This window comes from Crocodylus porosus, unplaced genomic scaffold (genome assembly GCF_001723895.1).
Source record: "Crocodylus porosus isolate Cpor-Errol unplaced genomic scaffold, CroPor_comp1, whole genome shotgun sequence".
Lineage (NCBI taxonomy): Eukaryota > Metazoa > Chordata > Crocodylia > Crocodylidae > Crocodylus > Crocodylus porosus.
The window spans coordinates 36,129,526-36,142,609 of record NW_017728914.1 but is presented as its reverse complement, the minus strand read 5'-3'; the positions used below and the strand labels follow the sequence as shown (position 1 = coordinate 36,142,609).

General features: G+C 45.7%; 1 protein-coding gene across 2 annotated transcripts in view; it reads right to left on the bottom strand.

The window, feature by feature from the left end:
- The window catches only part of ITK (IL2 inducible T-cell kinase), a 41,667-nt gene that overhangs the window by 10,811 nt on the left and 17,772 nt on the right, over positions 1-13,084 (bottom strand). For both annotated transcript variants that reach the window (XM_019535280.1, XM_019535281.1), the window contains exons 2-10: positions 12,299-12,403; positions 8,408-8,489; positions 6,875-7,003; positions 6,100-6,140; positions 5,176-5,327; positions 4,778-4,843; positions 3,560-3,614; positions 1,770-1,849; positions 420-556 (exon numbers count right to left, since the gene is read on the bottom strand). In XM_019535280.1, coding sequence (XP_019390825.1) covers positions 420-556; positions 1,770-1,849; positions 3,560-3,614; positions 4,778-4,843; positions 5,176-5,327; positions 6,100-6,140; positions 6,875-7,003; positions 8,408-8,489; positions 12,299-12,403 — 847 coding nt within the window. The remainder of the gene's footprint in view (positions 1-419; positions 557-1,769; positions 1,850-3,559; positions 3,615-4,777; positions 4,844-5,175; positions 5,328-6,099; positions 6,141-6,874; positions 7,004-8,407; positions 8,490-12,298; positions 12,404-13,084) is intronic.

The following is a 13,084-nucleotide window of genomic DNA, read 5'->3' as shown; positions in this document are numbered from 1 at the left end:
CCTGGGGATTTTTAAAAGGAAGTTAGATGAGCACCTTGCCGGGGTCATCTGACCCCGGTGCTCTTTCCTGCCAAGGCAGGGGGTCGGACTAGATGAACTACCTAGGTCCCTTCCGACTCTAGCTACTATGAAACTATGAAATGCGGGGTGCCATTAAGAAATCTCCAGCAGATGACACAAGACCTTGGACACCAGCATCGAGAGTTCGTGGTGGGGGCTGCTTTGCGGTTACGACTTTACTATCACCAAAGGGTGCCATGAGATCTGTGGCTTCCAGCTAAACAGCCAGGAGAGCGGGGGAAAAAAGGCATCCCCACTTCATGGGGTTTTTTTAAGGGCAAGTGTTCTTGAAAGCCTTCCCCGCTTCCAGACAAAGTCCAGAAGACAGCCCACATCCTGGCCTGGCCTCCTCCACTCACCTCCCGCATTGTGCTGATGGTAGTTGATGAGTTCAGGGATAGAGTCGAACACGTGCTCTATTGCCAAGAAATACCGCTTGGGGAGATCACTTGTCTCTTTGATGTGATAATGCTTTATCACGGGGCTGTTTTCATTGCTGAAAAGGAAGAGTCTTTCGTTAGGAAAAATAGACTCTAGCAAAAACCCAGGAATCAGTGGAAGGGAAGAGGAGAGGGCAGCCTCAGGTTGCTTGGGGATTTTCCTAACTGGTCCCTCACTGGGTTTCTGCAATGTTTGATGGCACATGGAAGTGAAAAACCTCCATGGAATAGCATGGGTCAATTTGAGTTTTCCCTCTGCCAGGCACAGGACATGCCATGTGTTGTTTAAACATCAGCATCAAAATCTAGCAGCTTGGAAGAGAAGATTCGCTATTGTTAAGTGTTATGGCCTGTTACTCCTCTGAGCAGGGAGGTCTGCAGTTTGAGAGCAGGAGGAAGAGGCCAGATTTAAAAAGTGAAATAGAAAGGAAATTGGGAGTTCACAAATGACAAGGCACGGAGGAACATTGCCTATGGATCCAGCTCCCAGGCAAGGCTAATTTTTAGACTCCCCAGTATGGCAGGAACATGGGGGTGACCTGCAGTCACTTCATAGCCAAAGCCCTGTGGCTGGTCCTTCCCACCCTCTCATTTCTGAGGTAGCATCATCTCTAGAGAGGACAAGGTGCCCATGAACCCTCACCGAGAATGGGCAGCAAACACCACTGGGTATCACTGTCTTTTCCTTCTGAAATTGTGCTGCCTGGTTATCGAAACTTTTTCACTGGTTTCTAGTCGTGTCTTCTCTCTGATCCGTTCACAAGCCTTCAGTCTGAAAAGGCTTACAAATATGAGCAATTTTCTTCATACATGTAGTTTTATCAAGGGCAGAGGGACAATTACATTCATAAGTGCTTGCTAGGTCATGTGCCTATTGGGTTTTATCTACTGTGGGCACATCTACACATGCATTAATGCATTAATGTGCATGAAAGTTAATGCACATTAAATCTAGTCCAAACGCAATAATGTGCATGAAGGTTAATGCACATTAAATCTAGCCCAAATGCATTCATGTGTGTGAAAGTTAATGCGCATTAAATCTAGTACCTCCATGTATCTTGCTTTGCTTTGCACAGGGCAGTTTCCATACCACTTTCAGCCATCAATAGCAATGCAGGTGTTACACAATCCTTTGTTTTCACAAGCATTGCCATTCACCTTCCCTCCTCCCTTTACAACAGGTAGCAACAACAGAGGCTGAAACCCCCCATGAGTTACTTGGTGCAGTCAGTCAAGCGATGCAGACACCACCAAGCTCAGTCTTACCTTAATGCTTTGGTGAAAATGGAGACTGTGTACATGCCAGGCTGCCTTGAATCTACCACCATGAAGGCACCTTCCTTACCCTGGAACAGGAGCAAAGGGGAGGTTACAAAGGTGATGGGAGGTGAAACAGGCTGGCAGCATGGCTCTGGTGCCCTGAGCTTTGTCATGGGGACACAACGGTGTAGGAAGAGAATGTGCAAGCACCCAATTAGTTGTGACTACTGGATACCACTGACACCTCTTTAAACATATGCTCCAGAATATCCTTCTGGCTGTCAGTCTGCTGCCATTTCCAGATACACCCCGGGCGGACTGGTGGAATAGAATGGGTCCTCTGGCCTCTTACCTAATTTTGTTCTACTGGTTTCCTTTAGGGTTTTTTTTCTTATTCATCTGAGTGCTCAAACACATGTGAAATATGTGAAATTACTCTGAAGTGATCAGGGATAATATAAAGCAAACCCTGCTCCATTTTATTTCGGTATTGATCTCTGTTCCTTCATTGATACTAAGGTGATTCCCTCTAGTTGCAGCTTGCCTTGCTTTGTCTCCAGAAGGAGCCCAAATGGGGGGGTGGTTTTGTTCCCTATTTTGCCTGCGGCAATGAGATTTTTCATTTCTATTTATTCTCTCTTGATTTTAACAACATAAAAATATTTAACTTCTTCACCTTCACCTGCTCTCCACCTCTGGATCAGGGCCCTGGGTAATAAACAGTCCAGCAAGGGGGCTGTATCTTTACTACGTACATCTCTGGTCCTGACTGTGGATGCCTATGGATGCTACTGAAGTATATATGCAAAGTGAGAGTCCTTTTGGTCAAGGCCGCGCTGAGACACAGAGCACGGCCTTGGGTTACTTTGAACGTCGTTCCTGCCTCTCCTTGCATTATGCGACAGGAAACGCTGGCCAGGGATCGCCCGCAGACCTAGCCACATCTGCTGAAGATGCTGGTGGGGTCAAATAGGTTCAGTAGCCACAATGGCAGAATCAGCACAATCACAGAGTAGGGACCGAGAGGAGAAACCACCTCACTCAGAAGTCTGTGGACGCATCCCGTAGGAGTTTAGAGGAAATTTTATTCCTTTTTAAGAGGTGGCTTTACTTCCATAGACATGCCCCTGTTCTAAGAAGCAGCACCTCAGCCAGACCCACTCGCTTTGCTACTGTTAAAGCTGGTGAGAAAAAAGGGCTTGGTTTCTTTGGATAATGCCGGCGAAAGAGGATTGTGGGGTTTTTTTTCCTACTTCCTTGAAATTTGCAGAGGAAAATCCTAACGGCTGAAGCTGCTAAACCCGGACAAGGGGTTGGCTTTGCTGCCACAATATTTCAGTTTTAGGGGGGCTTCTTTTTCAGCACAGTATTGACATCTTCAGCAGAGGGAAGACAATTTAAAAAAAAAAAAGCAATGGGGCTTTGTGGGAGGGGGTTACTCCAGGAACAAGCTTGCAGGCTTGGGGCAGCAGAGGCGGCAGGACCCGTGGCATCCTTTTAGCAGAGCTCTGCCAAAGCATCTCAATGCAGGCTTTAATTCAGAGCACCACATAAAGCAGAGCTGCCAAACCAGCAAAGTGACGGGTGTTATCCACCAATAAAGGTTTTGTAAAGGTGAGAACCAGCCCCGCAAGCTCTTTTCCACTGGTGGAACCAGCTGCCAGGGGAGAAAACCCAATCCATTAACCAGATGCATTCCCCAGCATCTGCCCTCATCTGCAACCGCTTCCAGCAAAACCATTGAAAAACCCTCTTTCCACCCCACCCTGAGTCAATAAAAAGTCACGCCACGTTACCTCCTGCCTCAGCAGCGCTTCTGCTTTGTTTCTGTTGATGTTCTTATTGTACCATCTGAAAACACCAGAACAGTGTAGTCAGCACCCCAGGTTATTATGGTTACAGATAAACCCTGCTCCAGCGGCTTTGGACTGATGATAATTACAGATAGCTATGTTTTGCTCACAAAACAAAGCTCTTTAGAAAGCCAGTGAGTAACTTGAAGGCAGTAGTAAAGAAAATACGTGATGGAATGGGCGATATTCATTCTGGCTGGTATGAAAAAACAAAGGCAGACTGAATACAGACTAGTCTCATGTTGGAGCCAGGCTTGCCAACCCTCCAGGATTGCTCTGGAGTCTCATGGAGGTGGATATAAATTTCCAGGAGACTGCTGAGAGTCACCCGGGAGAGAAATGACAGGGCATTCTTTAAAATAAATATTAAATGTTGAATCCGAGTTATACAATAATCCAGTGGGTTTTTAAAATGTATTAGTCATGTGGATTTGCCTGTAAAGTCTAGGCACCGTACAGTAGATTAGTTATTCATGTCATTATGTCATGTGATAAAACCTCCCAGCAGAATTGGCAATCCTAGTTGGAGCAATGGTCTCCAGTTGCAGCAAGGGAAGTTTTAAGTTAGATATTAGGAGAAATTTTCTCATGAGGAGAGTCATGAAGCACTGGAACAGGATACCCACAAAGGTGGTGGACTCCATCCTTGGAGGTTTTTAAGACAAAGATTTACCCGGGAGGACCCCCATTGGCCATGACAAATTGATGGTCTGTCTACACTAGACTTATCTTCACTTTCAAGATCTTTCATGACCTATTCCCATCCTCCCTCTCACCTCTCCTTCAGTATTAAGGTTGAAATATCCCAACTTCACCTGGACAAAAGTATTTCCAAGGACAAGAATGTATGTGTTTGACCCTGGTTTTATGAGTAGTAGGACTTGTAGACTCGAGCCATAATGGTCACATCATCGGAAGTACAAAGTGCCCAGGAATAATGGCATGGCCAGAACGTGCTGCTTCGTCTTTTGTGGAATGACTTCAGGGAAGTTTGATTCCAGTTGCTTGCTACCTAGCACCGTCCTACGCTATGCACAAAACACTGTGGCTCTAAAACACAAATGCCCACAATGCGAATGACTGCACAAAGTCAACCCAGTGTCCTGTCACAGCTTCTGTGCTGACACTCAAAAGACCAAGAAGTAAACTGAAGCAACTTACTCATATATGTGAAGGTTGTCTGGTGATTTTTCTACCAGGTAACTGCTTGGTACGTAGCCTTCATGCCTGTTAAAAGAAGATCGGGGTGTTAGCACAGGGAAACTGCCCCTATTGCTGTCTGTTGTGTGTCAGATATATGACTCCACTGTCTGAAAGCCAGTTGCTGTCGCAGCTGTTATAATGGGGTAGCCAGAAAAAATTAATAATCTTAATATGTGTTGGCGGGTATCCTACTCTATTATTCGTTTGGGTGATGGCAGTGGGACAACAGTTGCCCAAGATGCTACTCGAAGTGAGGGAAAGAAGCAGCATCTGAGTCTTGGTCATGATTTACTTAGCACCATTTGGACTGGGAAGAGGAAGCAGGTTGCCGGAAGGGCTGTGGAAAAGGGACCTACCCGTTCTTATCCTGAACCATCCACCAGCGCTCCTCCGAGTTGTCAATGATGTAGTACTCTTCATTGCGCCGTAACGTCAGCTCCTGGGGACTCTGGGCCGTGTAGTCATAGATGGCTATCATTAAAGCTTCCTTGGGGTCCAGCAATAACCTCTACGCAAAAGAAAACCCATAACCTGATCAGACACAGAGCAGTTAGCTGCTAAACTCTAACAAGATGGTTCACAGGCAGCTGCGAAGTGAAAGGTGTAGCAGAACTACACTGGAAAATGATGAGAAATGTCGGTGGAGGATGCTGGGAACAGGAATTTTCCAACCCTTTTGAATAACAGTAACCTCAGTCTATGGGAGAGGATTACAGACTAGTTAACAGTGGGCCTGTGCTTGCTCACCCATGTCTTGAAAACTAAGTTTGAAGGGGCCCAGTGAAGTGGAGACTTAGCGGAGCAACAGGCCTTAAAATAACAGAATTACAGATATTGAGGGTTGAAGGGAGCTCAGGAGGTCCCATCTAGTCCAACCCTCTGCTCTAAGCAGGACCAGGCCCAACTCCATCATCCCAGCCAGGGCTTTGTCTACCTGGGTCTTAAGAACCTGCAAGGATGGAAACTCCACACCTTTCTGGGTAACCTGCTCCAGCGCTTCACCACCCTTCTCGTGATAAAGTTTTTCCTAATATCCAACCTCAACATCCCTTGCTGCAACTTTAGACCACTGCTGTATGACAAAGCTGATGAGCCCACCTACTCCCCAGAGGTGCCGCTTATGTGCAACTTAAGAAGACATGTGAGAGAGCAAGAGAAGACACCCCAAAGGCACGGGTATCTCAGGAAACCACATCATCCACTGGAAAGTCTTAAAAGGGACTTTTTCACCAGCACAACCTCACCAGATGCTCAGGTGTGACCTGCCGTGCTGCACTCACCCAGTTGTCTTCAGGAGTAGGAGGGAGAGGCTTCTTGGAAGCTGAAATGAAATCAAGAAAATGAAGTTGAAACAGAAGTGGACCAAACGAGACGTTCAGGGAGACACGGCTCTAAGGGAAAGAGAAGACAGCATAAACCATGCAAAACAAGTAACAGTTCCTTTTGCTTCTAGATCAGTAAGTTGGAAACAAAACCCTCACATTTATGGAGCATCCTTCAACCATAAGACCTGGACATGCCTTGCAGATTGTATGGGGAGTTGTGCAGATGGTATAGGAGACAAGCCTTGGGAGGAATGCTTATACACATTTCCCACTAGTAGCAACATACAGACAATTCAGTGGTTGTCTGTAAGCAAATATTGGAAGTGAAGATTACTTTTTCCACTTGAAAGGATGGGGGAGGATAGGTAAAATAAAACCAGAATGATTGGTTATGCATAGCCATGAAACAGGGGCATCCAGGTTTGTCTGGAGCAAATTACCATTGGTATTTACTGACCAGAATAGGTCAGACCCTTGGTTTTACACCTCTCTTTCATTTTATAGCACTGAACACCACAGTGAGCTCCATGTTGATTCAAAGGGAACTACACCATCTAAAATGGGAGACGGGAAGATGAAGCTAAGGAGTATTTGGGAAGGGACAACAGCTGCCTTTACTGGAAGTTTAGCATAGTGTTCTTTAACGCCACCTTTGAGTTGCATTGAATCTTTTATCCCTGCTTAGCATGGCCACTTGAAGAGGTGCAGATGCACCCGATGAAGCCCTTACCATTCTTAGTTGGGTCGTATATGATGCAGCCAGCTGCCAGCTTTTCTGTCTGCTCACAGCATCTCCATTTCCCATTTATCCAAAAGTTGGGGTGATACTTCGGCACCAAGTTGTTGTTGTTCCTGGTTTCTGAAAAGTTTGGGGGACAATTGAGATGTATTTACATTGCAAGACAATTGACAATGCACAGGCGTAAGGTTGGTCACAGTTATATGGAGCCATGTAGAAATCACCCACATTTCAGTGCAAATCATTTCCCCCTCACTCAGAGGGTCTGCCCACTTATGGCAAATGTGTTTTGGTGGATCTCTTCCACCAGCTGTGTTAAATGCTTTACTTGCATACATAAAAGAGTATATTCTACCCTTCCTGACAACAAATAACCCTGATTAACGCTATTGAAGGTCTGCACTTGCGCTGAAGAAGAACAGCATCCTAGCAGAGTGCTGGACTTCTAAAATTTTTAGCACTGAACCGCAGAGGAAGTACTTGTAAAAGAGAAAAAAGCCTGGCATATTGTGTAGCAAAGAGTTATAAGAGACCACAAACATATAGCACGTGTCACACCCAGTGGCTTACTATTATTGGCTCTGTTTTCAGAAGTGACCGTACTAGGTGTATGGATCAAAACTAGCAGTGAATGTTCCACATCGACATGCAATACCAACCCCCGTGAGGGATTAAATCTCCCACGTTTGAAATTTGGGTTCTCTAGACAGCAAACTTGCTCCTACAAACCCCCCCCCCCCAACGTCTATTTCTGCTGACTTGTGTCACCCAGACCTGTTTGAGTCGCCCCAGTGAAGGTGCAGGTACACCATGTCTAAAGGCAGAGCGACTGGAAAGGCAGCCTCTTGCGAAGTTAATAACCCACTGCAGAGTAAACGCACGAACAGTGCAAGTGGTAGCAAGGCCGAGCGTCTCTAGGAGAAATGAAACACTCCACGCTCTGTGCAGAACCTCCCATTACAACCGCCCGTATTGTAACCCAGACACAGGCTCGAGGGAGGCCTGGTGTCATTCATGTTCCCAAACAAAAGCTCCCTTATTGCAAGCACTGTGCTTCATTTCTGTTTGCGGTGCTCGTGCTTTCACTGCAAAATCACAACGATGCTCCGCAAATGTAATCCAAGAGCTGGAGAGGGAAATGAAAGCCACCCAGAAATGTAAGCCCTGGTAAAGATGATCCTTTAGGAAGGTTGTTATCCAAACAAAGACTCTCTTAACTGCGGATGAAAAACCAAGAACTGCTTTGTATTAAAAGAATTAGGCAAGTAAAAAAAGTCTCGAGCAAACAGAGACTAAGGATGAAGGAGGCAGTGATCCCAGGGGAGTGGGCCACATTTTCCAAGGGCCACTGAAAATTTACCCACAAAATTTACAAACATATTTGACCTTGTAGCCTCCTATACAAGCACCCCATGGTATGCTCAATGTAAGGCATTCAACTCCCTTTGACTCCTGTGATTTCTTTCTCTTTTACAGCAAATGAGAAAGGAGGGTTGGAGCAAATGATCTCAGTGATCCGGTTACCTTCTTTCAGAGTAAAGACCCATCTCTGGCGGCTCTCTCTGTCCGGGGCAAACACGTACAGCAGGTAGTTGTCGTGAACAATCTGGAGGAGGACCAGAGAAACAAGCCAGTGACTAGGAACAGTTCTCAGGAACTGAGAGCAGCTTTGATTCCTTAGCCAACTCAAGGTCACTTAATATACCCTAAAGAATGATAGATTAATATAGAGCGCTCCACTTGTAAGCTTAGTGGGTAAATGCATACTTCACTTAACTGGATAACACGAGGCCACTTCCAACTAGTTACTTATTGCTTACCTGTGCATGAGCTAAGTGCATAAAGCACATCATTGCATAGCATCATTCTACCTCCACGACCAATTTCCTTTTTTAATTGTCTGCTGAATCCAATTGGAAGCCACCAATTTCAAGGCTTTGAAAGCAGCCCTGAACTGACTGGATCCTGCTAGTTTCACAGCTGAACTTGGAGGCATAAGACGTCTCCAAAGCCAAGGAAGGAGCTTTAATGAAGTGCAGAAAGCTTAGGGCAGACTTGTCTTGAAGCTAGTGTTGTTACATGGAGTCGGGGCAGCAGCATTCTCTGGGGCTTTTTGCAGTCTTGAGGAAAGCCCCACCAAAATAGCCAAGGAAAATTTTTCAAGTATTTTGTGAAATGTGGCAGGATTATTAAGTATATTAGGTGACAGTGACTTTGAAGCCTTTTTAACCAGTCATGATGCCTTAACATTGCAAGAAACTTGGTGTAAGGACCCCTTTTTTCTAATGGCACTATTCGTGCTTTAGTCTCCCTGGCAAAGCAGGCAAAAAGGGGGGGACACCCCAGGCTAGGTCTTTTGACAATGCCGGCAAACAATCCAGGATGGATTGGAAAACAATTAGGCACTTGCCTTGATATTTGTCTGTTAATTATATTTATTATTCCCAGGACAGGTTCTTGGATTATTGCTAATATTTATATGCCCCCACCACTGGGAAGAGAAAAAGTTAATGATAAATAGGAGTCTTGAGGTCGGGCACTTCAAAGGAGCCCAGGGCTGTGCAATTATTAGGCAGGTAGCTGCAACACTCAAAGTGCACTCTGACTATGGACAGAAGTTGCACAGAAGTCGGTATAAGTGATTGGAAATCGTTTCACATCTATAACACAACAGAAGTTCAGTGCACATAAACCACTTTCAAAATGACCAAAACCAGTTAAAGGTAAACCTGGATGAATGTAGCATCAGACTGAACTGATTTAGGTTAATTCATAGATTCGTAGATTGTCAGGGGCTGGAAGGGACCTTGCAGATCATCGGGTCTAGGCCCCCACTCTAGGCAGGAAGACAACTGGGGTCAAGTGACTCTAGGGAGGTGACCGTCCAGTCTCCTCTCGAAAACTTCCAGGGTAGGTTAAATCAGTTTATTGAACTTCTGTTTCAGATTCCCTCCAGATTCAAGGTCACTCACAGTCCTCCAGCATCCCAGGATGCTTTGCATCTCCCCTGCAAGCCCCCCCAGCTTCTGGCCTGGGCCACTGCAGGCATGGGGCTGCATTTCCAGAATCAAAAGTGAATGTCTGTGCACTTGTTTATCAGTTCAATCTATGCAGCTTAGACTAACCTGCAAAGATTGACTTGATTCAGCCCTGGGCTTTTTGACTGTCTGTACTTAGCCAGGAAGAGCTCATAGCCCCAGTTTAAAACTGAGAGGGCCCGCAGCTCAAGACCACTCAACCATTTATTTTAAGCCAAGTTTTTTGCTGCCAGAAAAACAACATTGAGATCAATGGAGATGTGGCTATTTCCATTAGCAGAGAATTTGGCTTATTTCACTTCTACGACTAAGAACATCTGTATGGAAACAGCATCCCTGCCTCATCACAGGGCACGTATTTCTGCAGCTTGTCTTCGCATGAAATCCTAGAGCCAAATTCTGGCCTCTCTTCTGCCAGGGAAATCCTGATTGACCCCATGGAAATGAATGGGCTTACATAAGATTGGCTCCAACATCAGAGAAGAGAATCTGGCTCTGGGATTTAGATGGGAAATAAGCTGCTACAACAGACGAGCTGCTGAGAAACAAAGACTTTATGCTCATCGAAACTGCACTACTAATGAACAAATGTGGGAAGAGAAACGCAGCTCAGTCGTGGCAGTGACACAAATGAGGGGAATCTTGTAACATGCCGTCATGACTGAGAGGGCCCAAGGCGAGGTCTTTCTTCTTGCCAGGATTTCCTTCTAAATGAGACCGGGGGCCCTCCTAAAATACTGATGTGCTTCTGTAAATGTTGTGCATGCTCGTATGTCTTTTTCAATGTTTCTTTCTAGACTGGAGGATTTCAGTCTGACTTCCAAGATCATGGGCTCTTTGGAAGTTTTCCCCCCGTCGTTTTTAAAGAGAGATTTCTGTGAGATATCAGTGGTCCTTAAACAACATCTCCCCAGCAGAGTGTTGTGAGACTTCATGTACAGTCTGCTGATCCCTTTCTCCCGAAACTTTTTAGCGCTGTGCTGCAATTCTGCAGAAAGCCTGAATCAACCCTTTTGCAAGCGTCATATCAATCAGCCATGCCCTTTCTTACAAGAAACAGAAACAAGGGAGGAATGTTTCCTGCTTGCTCTGAGCTGCTTGTTGATATTGCTGATAGGTCTCACCATTTCTCTTGACATGCGAAGTCGCTTCGCAAAGCCTGCAGCAAGCAAGCAATGAATCAGCTTGCAAAAGCCTCCCTGCACGTTGCTACCTTACAGGGAGCCACATGAAGAAGCAAAACCATCAGTGGTTCCACACCAGAGCTTCAGCAGAAGGGAGCAGCCTATTTATTTTTAATAACCCCTTACAAAGCACCGTGTGACTGTCTCCCGGGGCAGAATTCAGACTTGCCACCCTGCTGTGTCATGATCTTGCATAAAAAGTGTGGGCAATTTCTTTGCTAAGAGAATCCATCTGGCTTCTGCTGCTTTGTCTTCCTTTTCAAGCAACATTGCGACGTGCAAGAAGCCAGATCTGAGGGTTTGTTCCTTTATTAACTACTGTTGTATCCAAGGAAACTAGGTTCATTCTTGGCCACGCTCCATTAAAGCAAAGAGATTGGTGTGCCGGTGGTTGGCCCTAGGTTTCATTTGCGTGTGTCAGTCTCTAGCTGGCACCAAGCCTTTGTTAAGAGCTGCACACTGAATGCCATTTCACTGCTCCTGGAAAATATCTGAGCATGGCTGCGTCACTCCCGTCCCCTGGCAGCCTCGTTGCTGACTAATTAACCGCGAGCAGGATGACATCGTTCTGGTACAGTGCTCTCGTAACAGCGTGCTCTTACATCGGTGCCTCTTCTCCAACAGTTGCAACCCAGGGAGCTTGCTGGACATGAGGGCAACTCAGCATTTCAGGGGTATCTTGTTTTTTGGGGGGGCACTGATGTCACCATTGGGTTCCCATGACAGCTGCAGATGCTTTGGCCCTAAGGTTGGGCACACCGCAGCGAACTGAAAGGGAGTAGGGAACGTGCGGTAACTGTGCGTCTGTCCACTCCTACCCCACAGCACGTGAAAGATAAGCAGGGGCAACACCAAAGTGGCCTTTGGTCACTGTCTGGACTGTGATCCTTTGGTCCAACAAAGCATATTGGGCTCAGGACAGGAGCAACTGGATTAAATTTGACAGCCTGTGGAATCCAGGAGGTCACATTACATGATGGTGTCCTCTGGCCATAAACTTTCTGGGGAGTAGAGAGACAGATGCTGCCTCCAATGCTCCAGTTCATTTTAGTCTTAGTCTAATCCCATGTTTTGCACCCATAATTTATTTCCCTGTTATTATGTAGCACTGTAGCTAGTTAAGGAGTGCATGTGTTTTGACACAGTGGAAGACAAGGGATGTTGTGACTGGTATCACCATTACAAAGACGTACCTGGAAAGGGTATTTATAGTGGCAGGGGATGATAATGTCACTTTTCACAATTTCCACACATTTGATTCTGGACAGTTCAATGGACCCCTTCAATGTTCGCTTTTTCTAAAAGACAAAGAAAAGCATTCAGTTAGTGATTTCAGTCGGACTTGTGATCATGGTCAATTGACTAAGACAAGAGCCAGCTGTGAACTTCGTGGGAGATATGTTATTGCCTTTCATCAGCCCTGTCTCCTTGAAAAGCACGTTGTGAATTTAAAAGGCTATGCACTCGTCTAGCAACTTCCCATTGTGTTTGCTGTAGACTTGCTCAAACATTTGGTTAAACATTTCCCCTCCCCTCAACAGAACAAAATGACGTTTTCATCGAATCCAAAATATTTCCAGGAAAATGATTTGTTTGGTTAAAGTGTTTGGCTTTGATGCTGAAAAAGTATAGACTGAGAAATGGTCCTAATTTGGGTAAGTGTTTTGGATTTGGTAGGTTAGGTTTATGGGGGTGCAGGTGTAAGATCCAGGACCAGTGATGGTTTTGGCATGAGGTGTAGGTATTATGGGGGTGGTGGAGATATGTTGGCAAGTTTTACATTTCTTGTCATGGCATGGTCTGGATTTACCCAAAGAACCTGGTCTGCCTTCAATCTGGTAAATAGTTGGGGAGGGAAGTTGCTTTTCAGACACTGAGGGGAGTTCAAGAAGGGTGGTTGCTCCTCAAGGGAGTGATCCTCAATGCACAAGCTAATTCGATTCCATCTTGGAGGAAAGGCGGCAAGAGGGCACAGCAGC